Source organism: Toxorhynchites rutilus, chromosome 1 (assembly GCF_029784135.1).
Source record: "Toxorhynchites rutilus septentrionalis strain SRP chromosome 1, ASM2978413v1, whole genome shotgun sequence".
NCBI classification, from domain to species: Eukaryota; Metazoa; Arthropoda; class Insecta; order Diptera; family Culicidae; genus Toxorhynchites; species Toxorhynchites rutilus.
In genome coordinates, this window is record NC_073744.1 from 10,852,148 (window position 1) to 10,878,240 (window position 26,093).

Consider the following 26,093-nt stretch of genomic DNA (forward strand, 5'->3'; position numbering starts at 1 on the left):
TATAAATGGATTGATGATTGATGACGGGTTGACCCTCAGACAAGAGTTTTCTTACAGAGGGCATCAAAGGCAAATACATGGCAATGGTATTCGATGCTCTTCGTACTGTACACCCAACATCATTCGACTCTGAACGTGTGTTTTCTTCTTCTGGAAATTTCGATAATGAGATCCGTTTCAGATTAGAAGACGACAAAACTAATATTATTTGTGTCCCTATGTACAGGATCTTTCAGATTAAACGCTCACGCTACAAATTTTAATAACTTCTACAAAAGTGAACCGATTTTTATTTTTAAAAAACGAAAATTAAACTTATTTTAGGATATTTTCGATGTGGCCACCCCTTTTTCCGATAACGCGTTTTAAACGGTGAACAAAACTCTCCATGCTAAACTCTAACATTACGACTTCGATGCTGTTGAAAATCCGAGTTAAAACGTCTATTTCAAAGTATTTTTAACCGGTAATTTACCGGTTTTACCGGTAATGAAATTTACATTACCGAATAACCGGTTATTGAAATTTTGGCACGATAATGCAATCCCTATTACAAACCTGTCTGTATTACCCGCATCGAAAAAAAAAAGTTGTACTTTTCGGTCTGTTTTAATTTCAGTAAAAAAACATTGAAAACACTTTTTTTTTAATATTTGGCCAATTAGGTAGAAAAACAGTATACTGAATATTGCAAGAAACTGCATCAAAGTTTTGGGAAACATGAATTTGCAAAGATATAAATGAAGTTGTTCTTAACATGCCCGTTTTACCCTCACCTCCCCTACTGCTTATGTACTAGGAAAAGGAGGGAGAATGGACAAGTGGGAGTAGGAGAAGCGAGCTGAATAATAATATTAGCGCTTCTTAGGAAGACATATATGGAGAATGTAATATTCCGTAAAACACCCATAAATCGTTTAAGTCATCTTTATTGACGTATCAATCAGAACTCCCGTTGTTCACATACCTCTTCAGAACTACACTCTAATTCAGGATACCACATCCTCCCCCGACAGGAACAATAATAAGAATAGAATGTAATCTAAACAATGGATGCAATTCCCAGGTTTTCGAAGGAGTATTTTCGATTCTTGTATTCTTGCTAATTAGGTTACCGCAGTACCTTTCGCATGTGCACCCGTGGCCGAGTGGTTAGCGTCTCACACTATCATGCCGGGTGTTCGGTTTCGAATCCCATTTCTGGCCGGGGGATTTTTCGTCAGAGAAATTTCCTTCGACTTGCACTGTGGTCACGCGTATTCTAGAGCTTGCCACTCGGAATACATTCAAGGCGTGTTATTTGGCTTAAGAAATCTCAACTAAGTATTAATGAATGACGCTAGTTAATGCATACGTTGAGACGGCAAAAGTTCCACAGGTAACGTTAACGCCATTCAAGAAGTACCTTTCGCATCATCAAAGTTGCTAGATATGCCTCATCCTCCGGATTTACTAAAAACGATAAAAAAACGAAGAATGTCTGGAGCGTGATATAAAAAAAATATCGATTTTTTTTTCTCATTCGTCGTATTGATTTGGTTCTTTCAATTTGGAAAATTGATACTTTGAACTGGTTCTAAAAAATATTTCTTTCGCTCGAAAATGGCCAACTGACTGTCTCAGGAACGTTTCTTGATTGTAGTGCAATAGAGAATAAATAGAATTTGAAAGAATTACAAGATGACCTTGGGCGCAATTTACTTACATGCAATAATCCGATGCCTTGGGCTGAATCAGACTAAATATGGTGAATCAATAGATTTTGATATCACTACAAGCTGGCCTTGGGCTTTACCCAACACAACTTTTTTGCATGCAATAATTCTGGCCTTGAGCTGAACTCGGCGTAGATCTAACCAAATATTGGCCGCGGACTGAACCCGACTCAATATGACGAACCTATAAATTTGGATATTATTACAGACTGGCCTTGGACTTCACCCGACTCAACTGTTTCGCATGCAATGATTCTGGCCTTGAGCTGAAACTCGGCGCAAATCCATTCAAACACAGTAATCGTTCGCTAACTGGTCCTGGTTTAACTGGTCTGCCTTATAACTGGGCGAACGTTAACTGGTCCTTTGACCAGTTAAAAAGCAGAATTTCGTAAACAATCGACGCCATATTCAAATGGAAGATTTGCTGTGAGGGGCATTCGAATGTAATTTGAAATGTTATGAAAATTGACATTGTTTTCGCATGACAAAACATTGATTAATTACAGAAAAATAATTTCCTCAAATTATATTTCATACCTGTTGTCGCACTCAATGCGAAATTTCCATTGAAATCCTTTTGGTTATCTAATTCCATGATCAACGCGAATCAAACAATTCATTGAAGTTGCCCTCGATTTGACGTTTCACATGCCGGACCAGTTAAAACGCGAATTTCGATAACTGGTCTTCTCTTTTCGCCCAGTTAGCGAATGTTTACTGTATTGGTCTGAACCCGACTCAAAATGGTGCATCAATAGTATTTCATATAAATAAAAGCTGGACTTGGGCTTTACCCGACTCAACTACTGCATCCTAAAAATAATCTAACGTAAAAATCCAACTCAACTGTTCAGTTCAGAAAATTATACGTTTTAACAATACTATATATTTTCTTGTTCGAACTTTTATGAGATTTTCGCTCAGCCAAACATATAGTTTGAGCCACTTTATTACATCCATGTATTCTGCGGTGACCGGAATAAATCGCCACAGTAAACAACTGCAACAGAAACAACCGCTTAGAAAAAGTGTAGTAGGCTAGAAATATTTGGCGCGGGAAAAACATCATGTGCCTCACATTTCTATTATAAATTTATTCTCTTGTTCTCGTTTTTCGAAATTTATTCTGAGGACAATGTAATGGGGACGAAGTCCCCATTTGGCGAGGATAAGGAATCGAGGCGGCCCATGCCGCCAAGATGACGCAATCCGAGTCCACCGCCGACCCGCCGTCGGAAGCGGCGGTGTCTCGCACGCAAACCTGGGATCCACTGATTGCCCGGTTAGTTTGAAACATAGGATACGATCCTTTAGCAATGTCCGACCGAGCTCTAGCGAGCGTCGGACGGTATACGTCTGCCCGGGGCGTTACGTTTGCCTGGGGCGATACGTTTGCCCGGTTAATTCTTGTTTTGAAATACAATACCGCGCCACAATATTTATAGCCTACTACACATTTTATAAGCGGTGGTTTCTGTTGCAGTCGTTTTCTGTGGCGATTTATTCCGGGAACCGTATTCTGCCATGCTACATTGAGAGAAATAATTAGTAAATATAACGATTTTTTTGGTAAATTCTACCAACCTATAGTCAAGCAAGTCAAGTCATATGTCAAGCAGAACCATGATTCGTAAGTCCAACATCGGCTACATTTTCCCGCCGAAAATGCACGTATCAGAATTATATCCTTATTATACCTCCATAAGGCAATATGGCAACAATGAAAATTGTTAATACGCGCTTTTCTCACCATTTTTCAGATATGACAATATTCAAGTTTACTTATGTTATCGAGTAAAATATACTAATCTCTGGTAGGGATGCGGGTTTGTTTACAATGTGAAATGTCTCGAATGGCTTCCTTCATAGAAAGATCGAAATCAACAGAAGATCTGCAGAAGTTCGGGAAGCTAACATTATAGAAGATGTCTGCTGAAGGTTTTATTTCTTGAGAAACGTGATGAGAGTATAGATCCACGGATCCCGACCCATTCGTCTAAACGTCGGAGAATCATTTTTTCCAATAACTTACGAATGCAGGATAGCGTGGCAATTGGTCTGTACGAGTTATGGTGGAAAGCTGGCTTATTTGGTTTTTGAATGGCTATAACTCTCACTTGTCTCCATTCGATAGGGACAATATTTTCCCCTATAAACTTATTGAATAACCTTAATAAACGTTTCTTGGAGATGTTTGGAAGGTTCTTCATAAAATGAAATTTGATTCCATCGGAACCAGGAGCTGAATTATTGCACGAAAGAAGTGCAAGTGAGAATTTAATCATTGAAAACAATGGCTCGTTTTACTATTGGAAAACGATGTATTACGTGATATGTCTTCTGCAGGGACAAAATCCAGATAAACTTTTTTTTTGCAAAATCTAGAATCCATTGATCGGAATATTCTATGTTTTCGTTTGTATGGTTTTTGTTTAGCATACACCTGGCCGTGTGCTCATAGGGTGCTCATAATGTTTCCCTGGATAAACCATTAACATATCGTTGCCAGTAACTGTGTTTTTTGACACCAATAATATTTGGTTTCCGACGATTTATACTTATCAAAATTTTCCATTGAGCTATTTTTGCGAAAAATTTTTATAGCAGAGGATTTACCGAAATAAGCATCCGGGCACTGTTTGTCCCACCAAGGTGCACCAGGGCGTCGGCTCTTTGAGAAAATTCTCCCTAAACCATCTAAATTCCATCTCCAAAAATGCGGGTCGGGAAACAGTTAATCCCAAGGGGGTTCACTATTTCAGGGGACCTCCTATGATGAAATTTTTGACAGTATCATATAAAAAAATTAATTTAGGGTGGGACGAAGTTCATCGGATTAGCTGATACAGAATGAAAGCGTTTCTGTTTTCAATATTTAAATCGATGAATATACCTCTTTTATCAATGAAACAATCTGCACTAGAAGAAAAAATGACATAATAATTTTTCTATAAATTTTGTGATATTCATGATTTTTTCACCAATTGCAAAGAATCTTGTAGTCTTGAAAATCTGTTTAATACAGAAAAATTAAACTCAATTTATAATTTTCAATTCCAATATTAATTAACATTGTTTCGGGTAGAGTTTGTTGCACGATGTAGAGCTTGCTTTCAATATTACAGCTGATGAAGAGATGTTACAAACACGTTGGTAAACTAAACAGCAACCGCAGCACCACGAGTAACTAAAATAATTACAAATACCAATAATAATAACGACATAAAACACTTCTACCAAATTAGTTAAATTAGTCTAACTAATTATTTCTCTCAGTGTGGCGATTAATGGATTAATGGAATATTCGATTAGTTGATGAACGATTCATTTAAAAAATCGGGGATCACTACACCCAACGACCGCAAGCAAGTTTCTTGGCACGGCTGTAGAACTTTTTTTTTTTTGGGGGGAGGGGAGAACTTTATCCTTCCACGAAAGCGAAAGAATCCACACACCAAGAGAATGGGAAAGGCCGTTCTCATGCAATTTACGAAAAGTAATGAAAACAAAAACTGCTGCTGCCGCCCGGGATCGAGGGGGGGGGGAGGAGGTGGGTAAGGAGGAAGTGGAAGAAAAACTTTTCTTCTCATTAAAATTCCTCGGATGGCGAAATACAAATTCAGACTTTATTTTTGTGTTTTGTCCGTTCGTACACGACTGTTGCGTTTGCTCAGGAGGCCTTGGATTTTTTGTTTTCGTTCATCCATGGCTGTCTTCTGATTAAGGGGGGGGGGGGTCAAATTTTTCCGCTTCCTCTAGCAAAGAGTCAAGGAGGCAGGGGAGGCGAGGGAAGATCTGAATTCAAATTTAACAACACAGTGAATGAAGCAAGGTTTGCTTTGATCGGCGGATCATTCATTGAACCCGGGTAGGGGAGGAAATATTCGACATTTTTTCACCGGTGTCCCTGCGGCGGCGTCGAAAGTGGGAAAACGGCTCATTAAAATTCCACAAGACGGTTCTGCTTGTCAAATACACGCTGATGGAATATTTCTAATTGATCTGCAGTTTTCGCCAGGAGAGAATTTGTGTGATCTCTGTTCGAACTCTAATGGTTTATTGGAGCCAATTACGGGGAGCGATCACAGTGACAGTGACAGCCGCAGTTTCGCGTGTCCATGGGAACGTACCTCGGTTCGTCCGCTCGACGAGGGGTCTGACAATCACAAATTCAAATCCTGTAATCACTTTCACCCATGGATCGGAGCCGATTGCATGCGAATAGCGACAACCGCATCCAATCAATTTCAAATTAATGTATGTACCATAGCCTTTTAACGACGAAACATTTGAATTCAAAACTGCATTTGACAGATGCGGGGTACAAACGGTCGCACATTTGATTAATCGCTGCCGGCAGATCGAGGCTGAGGATCCGATCGAGGATGTGAGTTGTGCGAAAAGAGCAGCGCAAAGAGTCAAGAGTTGAAACCGGTTCGTGACCCGTCTTCACTCGCACCGAATCTGCTGTTGTCTCACGGGGCGCGCATCGCGGTATCAAGGAACCTGGGGCTTTGCCTTTTTTTGGATAACTGACACACTTTTTTTGTGCACACGCTTAGGATGTTATCTGATATAGTGACGCAATCTCGCAACATCGAGTGGTAATTTATCGCATTCTTAGTGAAGGATAATGCTTCATCCGAAAAAGTGATTACGACTCAAGGAGTTCGGATAGTTTTTTGTTGGTCGCTTTATTAATTATTAATACGATATAATACGATATTTATTTCAAGTACAGATTGTTGAAAGTAATCCTGTCGATTCCAACAGCGTTTCGGCGAGGGATTTGATTTGTGGAGGCCCTCGCCCTCCAAAATTTCCCGCAGAGTGTTATCTGCCGATGAATCTGTCGTCATTATCCCGCCTACCCCTTGTACTGGATATGGGGCTCCTGAAGCTCCTCATCCGATCTGCGCTACACACGAAACCGCCGCTTTAGGTTTAACAGCTCGAATTTTGATCCGTCCATTCAGAGAATTGTTTTCCAGAGCTCTAGGCGTTTATCAGCATTCTACTTAGCAAACTTAAGTCATTTGGCTTTGTTTGCTCTGCTGATAAATGACCACAACCCCATTGCTACGAAAAGGCGACGAACAATTCATCCGAAAACTGATAGCTGACAGTTACCTTCGGGTTTTAGGCTTCTTGTCACTTCCAGGGCGATTCACTTCTGATTCGAACGTTTTTAGTTTCAAATGAACTTTCCCAATGCCTTGCTGATAGTGTACTTCCTAGCGACAGCTCGGTGCTGCGATTCACCGTTTTGAACATCGCGCGAACCACCAATTTTCGGATACACAAGAGGATACACAACTGAATCAAATGCGATCACGTGCACAAATGCACCGTCAGGTCGAGTCGTTTGCTTCAAAACGTGTTAAAGTGTCAAAGCGTCAAAACACGAACAATCGAGGGGTCTTCCGATGGAAACTTATCGAAAAGTTATCGATTATCGAAGTGGGTACATTTTTAATTGTTTTTAAAATAAATCAATTTTTCGAATCGAAACAGAATCGATTACAGAATTAAGTTCCACACTCAATACTTCGAGGATAGAAAGGATGGTATCCGCGATGAGCGGTGCGAACACAATAAAATAAATTGCTGCAACCATCAGTTCCCCATTGCAAATTTTACTAATATATCACCATTTCGGCAGGAGGTTGATGCTCTCGAAGGGCCCAAAAATTCTACACCGAAAAAAAAAACGGGGAAAAACCCCGATCCCCTGATTGAGAGATACGATCGCCCCAAACCCAAATCGGTATTCGGTGGGAATCGATCGACCACTCTCCGACCGCGCTAGTGGTGACCGGTATAATTTATGCACCGAAATTGAACCACCCCAAAACGGGCACGGGAATCTGCAGCCAGAGATCGAGCGGCAGCGATAAGCGTTTCTGCAGTTTATTCGCACAAAAAAAAATAAGTGTCAAGTGGCCGAGCGCTGAAAGACCCCTCTATTGGCGCTGTATGCAAATGTGTGCTGAGCCCCGCGCGGAAAAGGGGGAGAATGTTAATTAATGCGCGCGCCTGGAACAGTGGGGGGAAAGAAGTGAATCTGTTGTGTTGTTTTTCGCAAACCGAGACCGAGCGAATTAGTTTCGCGGGGTTTTACTGCCCATTTTTCTTAATTTAATTAGGAACTCAAAGCCGGTGCCGATAGGATGGATCCTGTGGGCTTCTTGGTGAAAGCCGTTTGACGAACGCCCTCGTAGAACTTCTCGGAAAGTGGTGTCGCCGCGGTATGACCGCCGCAGTCACGAATCTGCATTTCACCTTTGACCCGAGGTTGTCCCCAATCCGGGGAAGGAACCACTTTATACGTGACGACGGTTGCAAGTGTCCACCACTGGCAGGTATATGAATATTCATGGGCGCGCACAACGAGGAAACGGTGCGCAACAACAAGTTCTTCCAGTTGTGGAAACATTTGTAGTGTTTTGCCCAATTATATCCTTCCGACCACCGCACCGTGGGCTGCTGCGTGGGGAATAAAGATTCCCACGATTCGATAAGGATCATTACGTATGCACCACGCCACAGACCTTCGGACCGGAATGAATGATGAGACGAACTCAGCTGCTTCTGATTCATCGTAAGGGAAGCATCTGCTTGGTTCGTGCTCTTGACGTTGATCGTTCGCCCCATTTTCGAACAAAAGTTTGATCCCCCGGTCCCAAGAACACCTGAGGGTATCTTTTCGTCTATCGAATTTCAGTAAGTAATACGTTTACTCGTGCTACACCACTTGCCTTTGGCTTTTTTTTTGCGCATTAAAATGACATGCAATTGAAGTAGGCTCCTTAGCAGGGTTGCCAATAATATTTTTCAAAAAACTGGATCCTATAAAAACATTTTATTTTAAGAAGACAAGCTTCGGTTTATCTAAGATTATTTAGCTATCTATTGCAAAAGACATAAAATTTCCTTAGATGCTTCGTATAGTATGTATATGTTCATAAAATTACGAAAAGAACCATTAATCAATCATATTCTATAAGCAGATCAAAATGACGTTTCTCTCGAACTCGAACATTACTGTGAAACAATATTTGAGAATCTTTTGTAGAAAATTCTCCCCTCATTTTTCATATTTAATTCATGTTTGATACTTAACCAGACTATGGAATTTTCCCCGTCCCCGTCAAACTGTTACAATTGTTCTCATGTATATTCATTGTAGTACACAACCATATTATTGTTTCATTTATCATTAGGTACTCAACATTTTGCTTTAGGTACACAACCTTTATCATCCAGTAATATTGTTCCATCATTTTAGTCCAAACCAATTTAGTTCTAGGTACACAACCTTATTCAAAGTTCCGCGAAGGCGATCTGGCGTATTGGTAACACCCATGCCTCTCACGCTAAAGGTCACGAGCAGTGGTAATAAATATGAACCAGAGTGGCTAAAAATCTTTTTCATCTGTCCTTTTTTTTCCAAAAATCGGTACCAAAAATCTGTACCATCGAAAATATTCGTATGTTCTATTTTATCAGCATGAAAACAATACCCATTCATTGACTACAAATACTATATTTACACTGAATTTACACAGAATCTGTACCAAAAATAATGAAAAAATCTGTACCTTTCCAGATAAATCTATACGTATGGCAATACTGGTCACGAGTTCAATTCTCACTTCCGACATTCTTCCAAAAAAATGAAAGTAAAGTGAAGAACCAGCCAAAAGTGTTGAAGGTCACTATAATACAGATATGAAAAAAAATTCAGAGCTCCGGCATTTTCACCACCAAATATTTCTTTCTAGCCTCGTCGATTGTTATTTGGTACGCAACCCCCTTTCTTCTTTGTCACTAACACAATCACAAAATCTGTTTTTCCTTCAGGTACTACATCTCATCACATTTGGGATTGCTGGTACATAATTTTGACGTAGGATTACGTCTTTCGGGAACATATTGGGGTACAAATTGAAAATCGAAATTCGAGCACATCGTGAAAATTGTCCAATTTCAAACGGTTTTTGCTCAGTCATTTAATGACGAATTGATGAAATTTTTGCGTCAATCGATTTCGGCACTCCATACCAATTTTTTATATTGAATAAAATGATATATGTCATGAAACTAACTATCCAACAATTGAAAAATCTCAACCCCTATTCTAACGGAAATATCCACTTCTAATTGGTCGAAATCGACAACACATGCAGCGGTTCCCTAGCAGGGACATCAAAACCAAGCTGCCTGGGGGAAATCGGCATTGCAAATACATGCAAGTCGAGGGCATTTTTATATTGTAAGTAGGATGAGTGATTCGAATAATTCTAGCAAATAAAATTTAAAATTAATTAATTTCAATGTTCGTGAAATTTCATATCAATGACCGATCGTGTATTGTGAAAAATTTAGCACAAGTGTTAATGTAAAATTGTATATGGTAGCAGTTGTGTTAAAAATGACTTGATATATGAAACGATTTATTTCAATTTTCATAAATAAAAACCAAGGTGTGTTCCCGTTATACGTTATACTTCTGTCATCATCACTCGTGGAACACTGGTGGAGTGAACAAACAATATTCAACTACCAAATGAAATTGTCCTTCTCATGGCCACCGAATCATTATCAAAGAGTTTAACGATGTAATTCTTCAAACATATCCGAAACCAACAGATAGCCTAACGGAATCCTACGTCAACTGTGCAGTCGTGTCTCGGATACAACCCTCCTGTGACTTTTTTCTTATTTTCTTATTGGTCTGTCAGACCGAGAAATCAATAATTCGTTCATTTCTCGGAAAATATCAACACTACGACTTTGCGATTCTCTCTAGCTTTGCTATTCGTCGTTCGTCATCGTTTAGCGTATCGGATGTATTGGTAGATAGGGGACATGTGTCACTTTTTTAACACTTTCGGTCTGACACACCGACGCGAGTATAGGAGTAACTTTTTTGGACAAGTGCCTTTTTTCATATTCTAGAATATTGTTGAATGAAATGTATAAATCAATGTTAGTGGCGTGGAATATTTATTAAAATTAATGCATAAGTTCATTACCGGCCTATTCTTATTTGATTTCAGTCCCTTTTGTAACTGGATTGAACGGATCCATATATTAACTATTCGTCGTTAGATTCATACATTCAAAAGCAAAATATAAATGTTTGACTTTCGTATAGTTATTCACTAAATATAATGGTCATACATACACATACTTGTGGAAAAATTGTAAACAGAAAACTATAAACTAATCGGTAGCTTAATGGTAATTTTTAACAGTTACAGTTTCGGGAATAGAGACAAAGAATATTAGAAATATGTAAATTTAACATTCCATAACCTTTATCATCTGGTAATTATCTAGAAGGTCGTTATACATTCTTCTCTTCGATAAAAGACCCGAAAAACACGAAAAACACAACTGCATGAAATGTAAAAAATATGTTTGTTTCGAAAATGCAGTTATACTATGGTCTAATTCTTACTCCAGTGAAGCCACAACCGATTAATACGTTTTTATGTTATTTTATAGCTCTTTATACTTCTTTATACTTTATACTTCAGTTGCTTACTTTTAATTAAAATCAGTGAAAAATTCGAATTTCGTTATTTGTGTTGGAGTATCAAAAATTACTTTATTTTGAGGAGACTGAATTAGATGACTGTTAAAACATAATAAAGACGAAGAAAACATATTTTTTGGAGTTTTTTTCATTCAATCATACCCTCTTCTTTAAATAAATGCAAATAAAGCCCGAAAAATACACAATGGCAACATCACAGAGAAGTTCAATTTTCGGTCTGTGACACCGTGCGCGAGTATACGTGTTATGATTTTGCACGGGAGTACAGGAGGATTAATATTCATTTTCATTTTTTTTAAAATAGCAGCATGAACAAAAAATAACAATCATACCACGACAAAATACATTTCGTTAGGGGAAAAACGTAACCTCACCTTCCAAAGCGTAATTCGTACCCCTCCTTTTCAACGACACTTCACTGCACTTACGTCGACTTTTCACTTTTCGGATTTAATTCAGCGATAAGTTTTTCAGCACTTAATTACGCGTTTTATCCTCGTCGCCAAAATGTACGATTTGGATTTAAAATGAAAACACGATTAATTTCACAACGAATTCACTATATTTTACAACACTTGGAACGACCGCAGTTTGATACCTTTTCTTCTCCGGCTCGTGTTCCATTTTGCCTACCTCGATCCGGATCTCCTCGACCCATTGCTGCCAACTTCAGTCTCTGAAATGACAGTCGATATAATCGATATTAAGGTATATGTTCTATCATGGACCCTACAGATTGCTCCCCGTGAAATGAAAGGAAGTTCTTCGTAGCCAATATACTTTTCATAAAAACATTCCCCAGCCTGTTTGTATTCTTCGTTTTGTTGAGGTTGTATTCAGAAAAAGTTCTTTCCACAGTTTCCACAGAGTTAAGAAGAGCGAGGGAGGGATAATATTTATACATTGTGAATTTATTTCACATAAAATGGGTAAAAATAAACAACACATGAATAAAACTGGATAACATTACAAAAAACTGGAAGATTTTAGGATTTAACTGTTTGGCTGGATCGAGAAAAAAACTGGAAGAATCCAGTTTAAGCCAGAACATTGGCAACGCTGCCCCTTAGCGTCAGGAAGCTAAATAGTTCACTTCATGGCACGCTATGATATTTTTTTTTGCATACACATGTTTGGGAACGGTCGTTTTCTCCTCTGCCTACTTGACTCAGGGACACCGAGTGTGAATGATTTTCGAACAAATTTTTCGAGCAGCATCATTAAAATTTTGTTGGAACCCAATCTCCTCTGCCTTGTCGACGGCGGCGGTGAAATGCAAGATGAATATTCATAACATGGCAACGTCCGGATCGGGATACTTCACACGCGCGCGCTGAGGCACCGAATCACTCGAGCAAAAAAAATGGTTACGAGAGAAAAGTCGTGAATCGTCTGTAATTGCTCTGGAAACAGTGTTAATCCACCAGCAATGGCGTGGATTGCGAGAGGAAGGATGAACTACCATTTTTCAAATAAATATCACTCTACCCTGGAAGTGAGACGCAAGAGTTGCGGCGGCTGCGTTGTGTTCCATTTCCGTCCTGAGGCTGCATTGCACTCTTGCGTCGTGTGCAATGATGTGGGAGAGCAGCACTCGGTCCCAGTCAATATGCCACCGGGCATCTCAATATACTGCTTCTTTATGCGTCACACCTTCTCCTTCCCCCGTCCCCCGGGGGCACCACACTACTGTTTGCATTTATTGACGGTCTTCTTGATCATGCACGCGGGTTTTAAGAGCCTCGTTTTATATGCAGTTAGTGGCTGCTAGTAGATTTACCTTCCATTTTTTCTCTCTCCCTCGCAATTACCCCACTTTTTGCCCACTCGCACTAGCGCGAGATCGCGTCACTTAGGGGAGTCAGACTGGGGAGTGCGAGTGGTGGCAAATGGGGAGGCTTCAAGCTTGAAAAATAGCATTGGCGCAAATGTGTGGCGCAATAGCACAAAAAATGTGTATCTTCTCCGACCGTGTTGTGTATACGGACTCCTCCGAACTACTCGAAACCGTTGGGAGTAATAAAGTGGCGGAAATAGTGCCAATAATTAGCCTAGCATCAATCCCGGCTTTAATTGCTGTGGCAGCCCCGCACAAATCGATCGATTCTGTATGCGCTCGTGCGTGGGAATTCACGTTTTGGAGAAAGTATTTTTAACTGCTCAGCACCGTTTAGGCTTCGGGCCCCTAATTGAAGAGCGTCTAGTTCCGGAGGACACGTTGCAAAACTGGTTGCTTCCGGGACCAGCCCAGGCTGAAAGTTTTTGACATATTTCCTGCTTTCGCCTGCCTAATGGCGGTGATGGAGTTCTGGAGCCCTCGAAAAAAAAATACAGCAAGTGAAATTGGGGTTTGCTTCCAATTTCCTGCAACACTCGATGCTTGTGGACCAAGAAAAAAACGCTCTCAAACTTGAGGAATGTTTATCCCTGTTCAGCTTGAATTGACGATAGAAATAACAGAGTTTCAGCTGAAGTGGGCCTTGAGTTTAAGCACGGGGGATCGGAACGATCCGATCAGCACTGCCTTTTTTTCCATAATTGAATTGTGAGGGAGAATCGTGAGACATCTGTTTTCGGAGACCACCATCGAAACCACAATTGCTGCCGCGTCAAAAGACGGAATTAAACGAATGGCGGGAGGCACAGCATCACTTGCGCACCTAGGTCTACTATATTCTTGTTTTGACTCAGCGCACCTTTTTTCCTTCGATTTGCTGAATCAACCCAGAGCTGACTGAGATGATGGTTCACAGGATGACTCACGAGGTTATGAAATATGCGCGCAGCGCACGCAGACGACGGCGCAACGGCGGAAGTCACCTCCAGAAGCTACCTTCTTTTGATGCCGATGAATGATGAATTAAACGCAATTAGTTGAGCCCCTCGAAAGGTCCTCTCTTTCGTGTGAACCTGCCCATTTCGATGACAATACCTCTCATAATGACCCCTCGGCTGCAGAAGCTGCTGCTGAATCTTACGGTCGTAATTGTGCTTCATCATCATTATTATCATCGTTCTGACCGAGCGAGAGAGAGAGAGAGAGAGAGAGAGAGAAAGAGGGCGAGGGGAAAATCGTTCGTTATTGTTACACTTTCAATGGAACCATCGGACCCGTCAGCGCCGCGAGCTTCTGGACTTCCACCGGCGGCTGACCCTCGGGACACGAGACAAGGGCCAAATTTCGGGTGACCCAAAGACGAACACGAGTCGAGATCGAGCTGGGCGCTGATGTGCTCAAGCGTTTCCCCGATGAGTCAACAACAAAAAGTGAAGGAACAAGCGGGTGATAGAAATCTCTCCAATCATGTGCAGCCGCCATCTTTCTCGACTTGGAGGGATTAGCAATATTTCAGTTTCACAGTTGTTTATTTTTCTTCTGCTGTGCATTTTTGACATGCTGCTTCGATTTTTTAAGACTGTTGATTTATGTAAACAATCACAGTTGGCTGTGACTTTCACAGTTCTGTGTGTGTTCACAGTATTGGATTCAAAAAATGAAGAAAGGTTTGACACCTGATCGAACAAGGCAGTTTTATCAATTTTGATCCCTGTTTCATGTAGGTATTCCAAGCTTTCTTCAACAATGTCCCATTTAGGTACTTTATCTAACAGCATCCAGCGAAAGACTTTTACTTCATCGAAGTGACAGTTTTTATACACCACAATAAACGACTTTTTGATTCTATCCGAGCTTGAAGAGGAATGAACTGCCGAGAGCACCTATCCGAAAGTTGTTTGCGCACGCTTCTGACTGTGCAAATCGTTTCGATTAAGCTGTTGTCTGCCGCTTCAATATGCTTTATGTTATTATGAAACATTGACATTAGTGAATGGACAAACCCAATGCTCTGGAAAAAAAGGTAACGAAGATGGTGGTTTTTTGAGTGACATAGCATGCGCTGCCATAACTATTTCTCAAATAGTGACGTCAGTCGTTGTGTTTATCTTTGATTGCCTACCACATCCATGTGAAAATGCTATTTTCAGGAAGGGTTTATTAATTGAAAACGTATATTTTATTAGAGTTCCCGCTGAATATGAAGCTAATGTGACAGCGTGCAGTGAATATTTGTGAAATCACGTCGAAAAAGACGGATAGAAGTGATATTTTCATGTGCAATTTTCACTCCCCCTCGTTCATAGAAACAAATGAACTTTCATTATTTTAGCGTTACGAAGTTGATGTTTTGAAGGAAATCTATCTATTTTATTTGTTACATTGTTTAAAAATTTTCTGGAGATATTTCCCATCCATTTGTGTATTTGGATTCAAAATCCATCCATTAATTGAAGATATACTAACGTTCCACATCTATACACTTTCTCCTCTCGAAACATTGGAAGGTTAGATGAAGTCCTAAGTCAAAAACAAAATTTTGTTTTTGAACAATCCCAAAATTGAGCTTCTTAACCAAGTCATCATTCAACGTAAAGATAACTTCAGGTTACAAAAACTAATGAAGAGTTCAAAGCGATGGGTTTTTTCGTTAATCTAATCTCGGGAAACAAGACTGAAACAGCCGTTGCCTGCGGTCCACTCCTGGGAGTAGCAACAATTAGGGATTGAAACCGGGCAACAGCGACCGCTGGAATAAATTGTCGATCTCATAATTTATTTATGAACTCAGCGCTGCATTTTTCTCCCGACAAGATTGGCTTAATGGGTGTGGGAGCTTTGTTACCGTTCAAGAGCACTTTTTCAGCGAATGGGTTAACAAATTGAAACTCTTTCTTTTTTTGATAAACAATTTGGGTTTGTTTGTATTCTCACTCAACTGCTTTTCTTTTCCAGAAATCGTTCACGCTCATCCTGCAAGCGTTGGATATGTACAACGAGTCGTATCAAAGTGAGTATCGAGTTAGAAATTAAATCACCGAATCGAGTAGAGACCTTTGGAAATTTCTTAAAATTATCCCCACTAAAGGAGGAGAAAACAAATCCCCCCTAGCCAGATCCTATATCAACGTGGCGTCAATTCGCAGGGCACGATTTTCACCCCGGTTTCGAGGTGTGAACAACTGTGCAGACTCCCGCCCGCGCTCCGGCGCGTCGGAAAACACTGGTTCATATTTGTCCGACAGCTCATATCCCCCGCCCGTAACGCGGAGGCCAAATCGTGAAAAATCGCACCCTGCCTTCGATCGATCGCGCGCCGGTCCATGATCCATCAGACTCCATCTCAGCTCTCGAGTGTTGTGAAAAGGTAGCAACTTATTTTTCACTCCCGCAAGACCCAACTGTTAACAGCAAAATTAGCATAACGATCTCGTTTCGCGCCGTGCAAAAGTCCCACTAATTTGTATCCCCCATGAACGGTCTCTGCTCGATCCGACCCATAAAACATAAACAAGCGAGAATGCTAATTAAAAAAAAAAACAAAATTTTTGCACTTTGCCAGTATCGGAGCGACTGATTGAGGAGACATCCTTCTCGGGGGTTATTCTGCCCTCGCACGAGTGGAACACGTTGGATCACACGGGGAAGAATGCCCGGATCACCTATCGGTAAGTGGTTCACGCTGACAGAGTTCCGCGCTGGGGCTCGAACAATACATTAATTATGGTTTGAATCGTCGTTTTTTTCCACAGGGTTCGGGTGCAGTGCGCGGACAACTACTACAACACGACCTGTACGACGTTCTGCCGGCCCCGGAACGACCAGTTCGGGCACTACACCTGTGGTGAACAGGGTAACAAGGTGTGCCTGCCGGGCTGGCAGGGCGCCAACTGTGAGAAAGGTATGAAAGGCTCATTTCACATCAAAACATGTCTCGAGAGATCCCCTCGAACAAGGGTGATCGATTAGGGTAGAGTGAGGTGCCCGGGACGCCTAATAGGAAGAGAGAAAGCCCAATCAGGCCGATAGCGAGCGAGCTGATTGAGTTTTCGTTCTTCGTTTATTTGTATAATTTCCTAATTTTATTGCGCAGAGACAAGTTTACGATCGCGGGACGATTTTGCGTAGCTTCTCGTCGAGAGGCGAGGGTCAGAGGTCCCATGCTGAGACGACCTCGTTTCTCGCGAAGACACGAAAACAACACACCGAACTAACATAGCTTTCTCTTTACCCGTTACAGCAATCTGCAAGCCAGGATGCGACCAAATCCACGGCAAGTGCGACCAGCCCGGAGAATGCGAGTAAGTACTAGTGCAACAATCGCCCCCATTATCCGGCTTTAATTAGACGCAGAAACAATCGCTCGACGACAAGCATTAGAATATTGTAAACATAGGCCTCGGTTTCAGGTTGGCTACCGGGTGCACACACGGTCGACACAACTCCGCCCTTTCTGTCCCTAGCGGTCCTAGGCCAATCACAGTAGGCCTGTTTCGTGATTGGAGACGGCGCAGAACACGACCAAATGTCGCCAGTAGCAGTACCAACAGTAGCAAACACAATCGCCTGCTATGTTCATTCGCGGAGCACAAATCTACACGACGTAGACAAAAGTACAAACCCTAAGCCGGTCGTCGTGATCTGGAGCGCTATTGGAAAATATTTTCCCGCCACCACCGCGCGGCTGCTTCTCCCACGACAACCCTAATTAGCTCTTTCCTCTATTTTATGGCCTCGCCGCCGCTCACGCTGCACGTATTTGCATCGGTTGGTGTGTTTGGTTTCAATTCGCACAAAACTCCTCAAAAAGCGGCCGCCGCGCTGCAGAATCCGTGACTCCGTGAGCTCCTCCTCCTCCGCTTTTTTTTGTTGTTGTTGCGGAAAAGCCGCACCACTGCCTCGAACCGGGGGGAAGAATACCATAAATTACAACGGTTTACCTTCTTCGCCTTCGCCGAACAACATATATTAGCGGCAACTAATAGCACTGTAACAAACATTACATGGCGTTTGATGTTCGGTAGTTTGTGGGGAGAACTAATTTATCACGACAAAACACAAAGTGGGGGAAACAAACAATGGGCTTTTGTGGCACAAAACAATATCCCGGCGGTCGGCGATTGCGCCGGATTCCGGTTGTCTGTTGGTTTGTTTTTGTAGGCAAAAGTCGTGGCCTACGATATGTCGTCAACAATTCAACAAAACCGTTCGAACTCACTGCTCAGCGCCATCTCTGATCTGGTGGAACCCGATGAAGACGTCTAGAGCCTACTTCAATGTCAATTTTTTATTACGATGCAATCATGGTCAGCGGTTTCTTCCAGGAAAAAAAAAGGGAAAAAAAACTTGTGTCCGAGACACGAACGCATAGTTCACGTAGGCTAAAGTTAGGCTATCTGTTACATACTTGAAAAAGTTTGTGGACTTTCCAGTCAGACCTGAGCTGCTGGAAGCCATAATGACAGGGATACCATCTGGTCGGAGTTGAAAATCAGAACACTGTGATATCATGCAATCTACAATTCAACTCACTTAAACCCCATTTACCAAAACAAACCCTCTTTCACGTCCACTATCCTATTCGCTTGTTTACAACTTCATGTAATATACGCAGAACTGGATAAATACTCTGATCAGGACAGACATGTGTCGCAGCTATGGGTGTGACCAAACAATTATCATTCTAAACAATTATCATTCTTATAAATAAATAAAAACACGTTGTATGTGATTTTGCACTTCAAGAGACCAAACTACATAAATCTATTTATTTAACATATTTCCAGATATGCCAACCTGATTTTTTTTCCTGATTTTTCACTATTTTCTGTCAAAGTTTTCTTGGTTGGAAATGAGAACTGTTGTAATAGCTCTCCGGTCCACACATGTTTGCATTAAACATGATTGCATTAAATTGAATTCGCCTGACACAGAGTTGTACCTAACTTCTTATCAATATGTGTGAATAAGCTTTTTCAGAGTTAAAATTCCGAATTATGTTCACTGCGCACAAATGTTTCGAGGCTCTTAAAAACAGTGCTGGATAATTTCATCAAACCAGTATATCTGACGAATTCGAGAACCTTGTATGATGTTCGTGTACGAGTAGCCGCAAAGTTTTTGACGAAAGAATCATCAGCACCATCTTCGATTTTTCCATTATCTCATCTCGGGTGCTGAAACGTGTTCCGCGAAGCGCTTTCTTAAGTCGTTCGAATAGGGAAAAGTCGCAGGGAGCCAAATCAGGTGAATTCGGTGATTGCTGAATGGTATTCGTTTCGTTTTTAGCCACATGTTCACGAACAACGATGCCATTGTGTGACGGACGTGGTTTTGACGTAGGACTACGTCTTTGATTTCTTTGAAAAATGTAACGTTTATTAAGAGTTTTCAAATGCATATTACGCAGAATAGTTCTTGCGATATATGTTATAATATATACCATTAGACGGCAAATTTATCCAGCATTTTATTCGCCTAAGACATCAACAGAGGGAATAATAATAAACACGTGAGCAATTTTTGCGAGCGGATGCGAAGGTAAATCATGTATTATGCATTCTTTCTTCCAACTTCGTTCCCATGAACGTTGTATGTAACACAAAATTGCGTGCAATAATTCGTTCTATCTAAAAAATTAGCAAGATGTTAAAGTAATCAGATGAAAGATTTCATGCATCACTCAAACTTCATGCAAAATTTCATTAAAGCAACGAGGAAAGTGTCACCCATAGAATGGTCGTTCATTTATTAGGAGGAGGAAGCGATTATCGAATGAAACGAAATGAAATAATCATATTCTTCATGACTCATATTCATAATTCTCAATGACTCAATTCCTTCTATGATAGATTGAGCAGTACAACCAATACAACTTGTTTGTGATAGTCTGCAAACGAACATCATTTCATCGAAAAAGCTACTGCTCCCGATGCCTTAGAATAAGACCGTAGCTATCCATTAAAAATAAAGTAAGTGATTTAATGTGTATTTTATCTTAGTATATCACGAAATCGTGAGTATTTTCATCTTGTTTTTTCGTTTCTTCCCCATAAATTTCATATTCAATGTAATCAATGACGATATATTATTTTTTGTTTATCGATTCTCATATATTTCATCTACCATTCCACCCTGTCATGTGTCTCACTGATATTCATTAATCATTTTCAGTTAGACAGTTGAACTTCCTGTCAGAAGCTTATTGTCTTTCTTTGTTCGTTACAAACCGTTTGAAGTTTAAGAGTACATATAACAAACGGCCTTTTTCAGGGCTACTATATAGAGTTTAAAAAAAAATAAACCAACATATTTCTGAACAATGCAAAGAATAACATTCAAAATTACCAAGTGTTCTGAACAATCACAGTCCTACGTCAAACTTCCGTCCGTGCCCCTAGGCTCAGACTCTTTCACTTTTTTCGGTCGCGGCTCATTCCGTTTACGCCCTTCATTCGCTTGCTGACTGGATTGGGTGTCATACTCATAAATCCACGTTTCGTCTCCATTAATGAGCCGCTTGATAAATGTTGGGTCAGATTCGGCCTTGAAAATCATGTCTTTTGCGATGTCAACGCGGTCCCGTTTTTCGTATGACATTCAGGTCTTTTGGCACCAGATTTGCAGCGACACGTGTGAGACCCAAATCGTTATCCGAAATGTCTTGAACGGATCCAAAAGCAATGTCCAACTCCTCTGCCATCTCTCTAATGGTCAATCTGCGGTCTACGGACATCCATTCTTTGATTTTGTTGATGTTTTCGTCGCTTTTCGATGTCATTGACCACTTCTCTCACCATCGTTCACGGATTCTCGCCCACTTCTGAAACGTTCGTGCCACTGATAAACGACTGCTTTTTTCAGATTATCGATGCCGATACACTTTTTTAACATTTGCAATGTCATCGCACCATTGAAATCGTTTTTGACGCAAAATTTAATACACACATGTTGTTGCAAATTCAATTCCATTTTGAAAATTGTACAAAATCGAGGCCCGCACAATCAGGGTTGCTGACTAAAGCTTTCCAAAGTCAGGAAAACTGAAAATAAAAATCAAGATAAATCAGGATAATCAATATTGGGTTGTCCGGAAAGTTCGTGCTAATTTTGGGCAACATGTTTGTTTTCGTTTTCAATGTTATATGCACATTTTTTTTTTATAATCATTCGCCGTCTTTCACGCAGCATCGAAATTTTATCAACCAGCGCATGTTAGCTTTTTCGTCAAAAACTGTTCAAGGTTTTTTTTGTGCTGTCCATAGAGTCGATTTTTCCCTCGAGAGAACTTCATGGATGTCAGTGTTACAGACAAAACAAGCATTGAGAGAATATAAAGATCTCGCAACACTATCTTAAGTGTTCATTCATTCAATTAGCGTTGACGATATTGAGCTTCGTGTTCTGTCATTTTGAAACGAAAATTATAAGTGATACTTCAAGTGGAATAAACGCACTAAAATTTAAAAATAAAATTTTACTTTTCCGTATCGTTCACCTCTGCTATTAATTGTGTATACTACGTAACAGAGTCCTTTTTTTAAAAATGGGAAAGTATAGAACAAAAAATTGTATCTGATAATGTATCCTAATATGAAAAATAAATCAGGGCACCCTAAAAGCATCTCAAAATCAGGACAGATGGTATCCTTACATAATGAGGGCTGGCTGTACATTGGATAAAAAATATCGAGATACTAAAACACACTCGGTAACTGGCTATGTTTTCAAAAGCGGCACTAAAATGTTTTATGAATGTCAATAATTTTATTTCGGATACTTGGATTCACCAAGAAATTTAGGATATGTTCAGAAAAATACTCGTAAATATTAACGGAAAATACACTGGTAGAAAATACTAGCAGAGAAACACTCGCTGATTTCTCTCCTGGAGTCAATGAAAACATTTACTGGTTGCAAATAAAAACAATACTAGCGGCCTGAAGACACTAAGGCCAGGCGCAAGTTGAGACGCGTATAGCGCGAGTAACTTGCCGCGATATAGCGCCTGTTTTTGTGGCTAATGAAAACAGATAGAACGGCGCAAATTGGCCAGATGACGCGAGATTGTGGAGCGCTCGTGCGACACGACTCGCGTGACGCTGTAGCTGAACCACAGTTTCTCGTGCTGGTCGTACCGGTCGGGTGATTGTGTTAGTAAATAAATATATCGCGCAAAACTGTGTGAATCAGACATTGTATGCGAGTGGCACGTTATTTACACCAAACTGCGACTGAATATGCGCTCCACCACGCTACGTTTGTGGCACGTATGAGTCGTGTTGGTGGTCTCGTGTTCGTTTACGAGCGCTATACGCTTCTCAATTTGCGCCTTGCCTAAGAGTCCCGTCTCACTTTTTTTGAAAATTTAGTTGAAAATTCAATGAGTATAAATAGGCGCACGAAACGCATACTTAAATTTAGGAATGAAAATGAAAAGCAAAAAATCACTCTCTGTAAAAGAGCGACGAAACTCTCCCTCTCTTTCTCTCTCTCTCTCTCTCTCTGGAATAACAATTTTTATTTAGCTCCATTTGAAGATTTAAGAAAGGCTTGCATAAAGCTTCGCACCGCTAGAAAGCTAGAAAACTAGATTTGTAAACTCTTTTGAAACACGATAAGACACGGGGCCTTATTCCCGTATCCACGTACACTTACGTTCCCACTACGCTTACATCTCACTTCACTTTGTTGTACTTATTCCCGTTTCGTGAAGTGTAAAAATGAACTTCGTGTATTAAGTGGAGTGGATACCAAAATGACCGTGTGTTCATTTCCAATGTCGTTTCTAAGAGAAACGTCAGTTGTATTTTGTTTTGTTTATCCTCGAGTTGTGCCGATACACCCAGAAAATGGATTACTAAAAAAAAGCTTCCAAATCTTTTGTAATTCAAACATTAGTAGAATGTACATATTTTCTGTAAATATTACCAATCGTTTGTAAAATGAATGTCAGATGCAATACACATCCCTACCAACGATTGATTCATTTTACTTCGCGGTGTTAGTAACTTTTACGATTGTCATTACTGGCAACCGCGAAGAAAATGTAAATATAACATTATTAGTCTAATTACCGAGTTGATAATTGAGTTGAACGGCACTACTTTCCTATATTGATTTCTTCATAGAAGAAGGTCGTATTAACCCGAATTCGGGACAGGTAAGTAATGTTCTTGAAAATCAATTCAATTTATGTTCTTTAATTAATATTGATACATATTGGATAGCAATGATTCGTCCTCGTCTGCTGCGGGAGAATTTGAAGTCATTACGTCAATAATAAGGAATCTGGGTACTTCGAAACACAAAAACGAACCCTGTCGAGTCCTAGATTCATCTTTATGCTATTGGATTTGGTCAAGGACAACGTCATAAACGCTTTACAGATTGTGATCGGTGGTTCGATCAATTGGATGTTTTCCGGAATCGTCACGTATCCGTATCCACTGAGGCTGCGCGTCAAGTCAATATTGCAACGGGGCATAAAGCAGGCCTCACCTAATGCCGCCAGGGCTTCGTCAGCTTCGTGATATTTCCCGATTGTGTTTGGCTGAGAAGTAATTACACGCTGGTCCTGGGAGAGGATAATGGTGAGAATTGAGTAGTCTGGCGTAGCTATTTGTGGTAATGATTGTGTATTTTTTCCTAATTTGTAGCCGTGGATCAGACCCAATCGATGCAGGATCAGATGTCTATAGTTTAGATAGTTCAATGAATAATTTAAAAAAGTTAGATGGTTCAATAAATGAACAAATATGCATACAAAAGATGAATAAATTAAATACAATATATGCATTAAGGTTGGGTTAACACAACATGTTTAGGGTGTATGTTAAATCAACGTTGAACCGAATGCTTCTACTGGGTTATACTGGCCGATTTAGCATTTGTTTACCATTCTTATCGCGTAATATGTACGAATCTGGATCATGCGAATAGAATCAAATCGGTAGTCAAAAAGAAACCAATTGAAATGTCAATAATCAGGAAGGAAAAAAGTTTCTTTTATTAAAATAAACCACATAGAGGAAGTATCGTTATGAAAGACAAAAATAATCTAATTAAATTAAATGAAAGAACTACATTTTTTCATCAATTAATGCGAGCGTTTGAAATCATGAAAGCACAACTGACAATTCGATAGATTTGCAGAAATTAGTTTTGGTATTTTCAGAAATTTCAGTCTTATTGACTTCAAAACTCCTCTAAACTTAATTGTAATTCAATTTTACTTCTCGCCAAATGTTGGGTTTTAATTATTTCGAACACTAGAGTTGTATTATTTGAACTTTTTTCCTTTCTAAAAATACGAATTACCCAAATTACAACCTTTATTTCAATTCTATTTCGGTCACAAAAGGTTAATAAACAAAGCCCGAGTGCTGAAAACGTTTGCTCTTTTTATATGAGAAACGTTTGACAGCATGGGGAAAAAAAGCTGTAAGAATTTTTTTTCAACCAAAATGCACTTGAAAAATAGATTCAAGTAGATTCAAAAATTATTAATCATTGGTAATATTTACCAAAAAACTCGTCATATATACTAATTTTTTGGGAGAGTGTATGATTGTGATGTGCACGGGGAATAGCTCTGTTTACACAAGCGAGAGCGTGAAGTGTAAACCAGAATAACATCGGTGGATGAACTTGGTGTATTCATAATGAATTCAACCAAATGTTTACAGTAGCGTGCAATCCGGAATAAGGTTGTACTCACTCCACATTGTTTTCACGTGTAGTGTATTCGGGAATAGGGCCCACGATGTCCAAAGTGCAGTGAATGAAATCTTCTTTTGCGTCTGCTTCGTGAATTACAGAGACTATAAGCTTTTGCAATTCATCCGTCTCTGACCCTGAGAAGGGCCCTTGTGGAGGAAAACTATATTCCTACCGCGCCTGCCTTGAAAATGACAATTCATTTCCAAACGACGTTCTTGATTAAATCTACGATTTTTACCTCTTTTTATACCAAACTGAACGTGCGATGTAAGCGCCACCCGCTTGCTCGCGATCCAAATATTTGGCTTGGCTATGAACGAATTCTCTATGAATTGAGTTCTCGGTTTCCAGAGACATGTGAGACGACATGCGACACACATCAGCAGAGAAGCAAACCGTTTGTTTTGACGTAGGACTACGTCTTTCATTTCTATAACGGGGTGTAAAATCAAAGTTTCGAAAACGAAAGCGTTACGCCGGAGACCGAGATTTTGAGCGTTAATAGCTCCTAAACAACTGAACGAAATGGTATGACAAACACTTCATTCGAAAGATAAAATGTCTATGCGTTCTATACTTGCTACTTTTTGATCCAAAAACTTGTTTCAATAGTCTTAAAATTGCTTTCAAAACAGGCTTTTGAAATCACCAATCGGTATATAAGCGAGCGCCGCTCGGAAATCCACTCAGTTCTAATTGAACAGCGATTGGAGCATGTTGTCGCTGTTGTGGTGAAGCTCTTCGTTTATCATGAAAGCGCGGATGAACGGTGTCACCAAGAGCCTGTTTGTGCACCCTAGGCCAGAAGGGAATCCATCAGGAGGAGAGTGATGCCACAAACGGTTCCCCGGAAAGACATCGCTACACACACATACACGCGCAGAATTCTTTCCGTTTGGATGCCATTCAGCATCGAGAAAGTTCCGGAAAGATCTAATCATTGCTGGAAAATAATCTGCCAGTTCCTCTGGGAATTTAAAAATATATTCATGTGAAAGAGTTTATTTGAATGTTTTCTATCCATGTAACACTGTGACCAAATATTTGCAATCAAGTACTATTAACAGGTGGTTATCGAGTTAGTATTAACCACTGGTGGGCTTCCAGTATCGAGGAAAATGTGGAAATATCTAATCGTTGCTGGAAAATAATCTGCCAGTTCCCCTTGGAATTGAAAATTACATTCAAGCGAAAGAGTTTATTTTAATGTTTTCTATCTATAAAATATCCATATAATACATTTGGGTTTGTG

At 40.2% G+C, this 26,093-nt stretch overlaps 1 protein-coding gene across 1 annotated transcript in view; it reads left to right on the top strand.

The window, feature by feature from the left end:
* LOC129766974 (protein serrate) overlaps positions 1–26,093 on the top strand; it is a 162,466-nt gene that overhangs the window by 66,024 nt on the left and 70,349 nt on the right. Inside the window, exons 4-7 of the mRNA XM_055767572.1 lie at positions 16,076–16,130; positions 16,683–16,788; positions 16,873–17,021; positions 17,361–17,421. Of these exons, the coding sequence (XP_055623547.1) occupies positions 16,076–16,130; positions 16,683–16,788; positions 16,873–17,021; positions 17,361–17,421 (371 nt within the window). The remainder of the gene's footprint in view (positions 1–16,075; positions 16,131–16,682; positions 16,789–16,872; positions 17,022–17,360; positions 17,422–26,093) is intronic.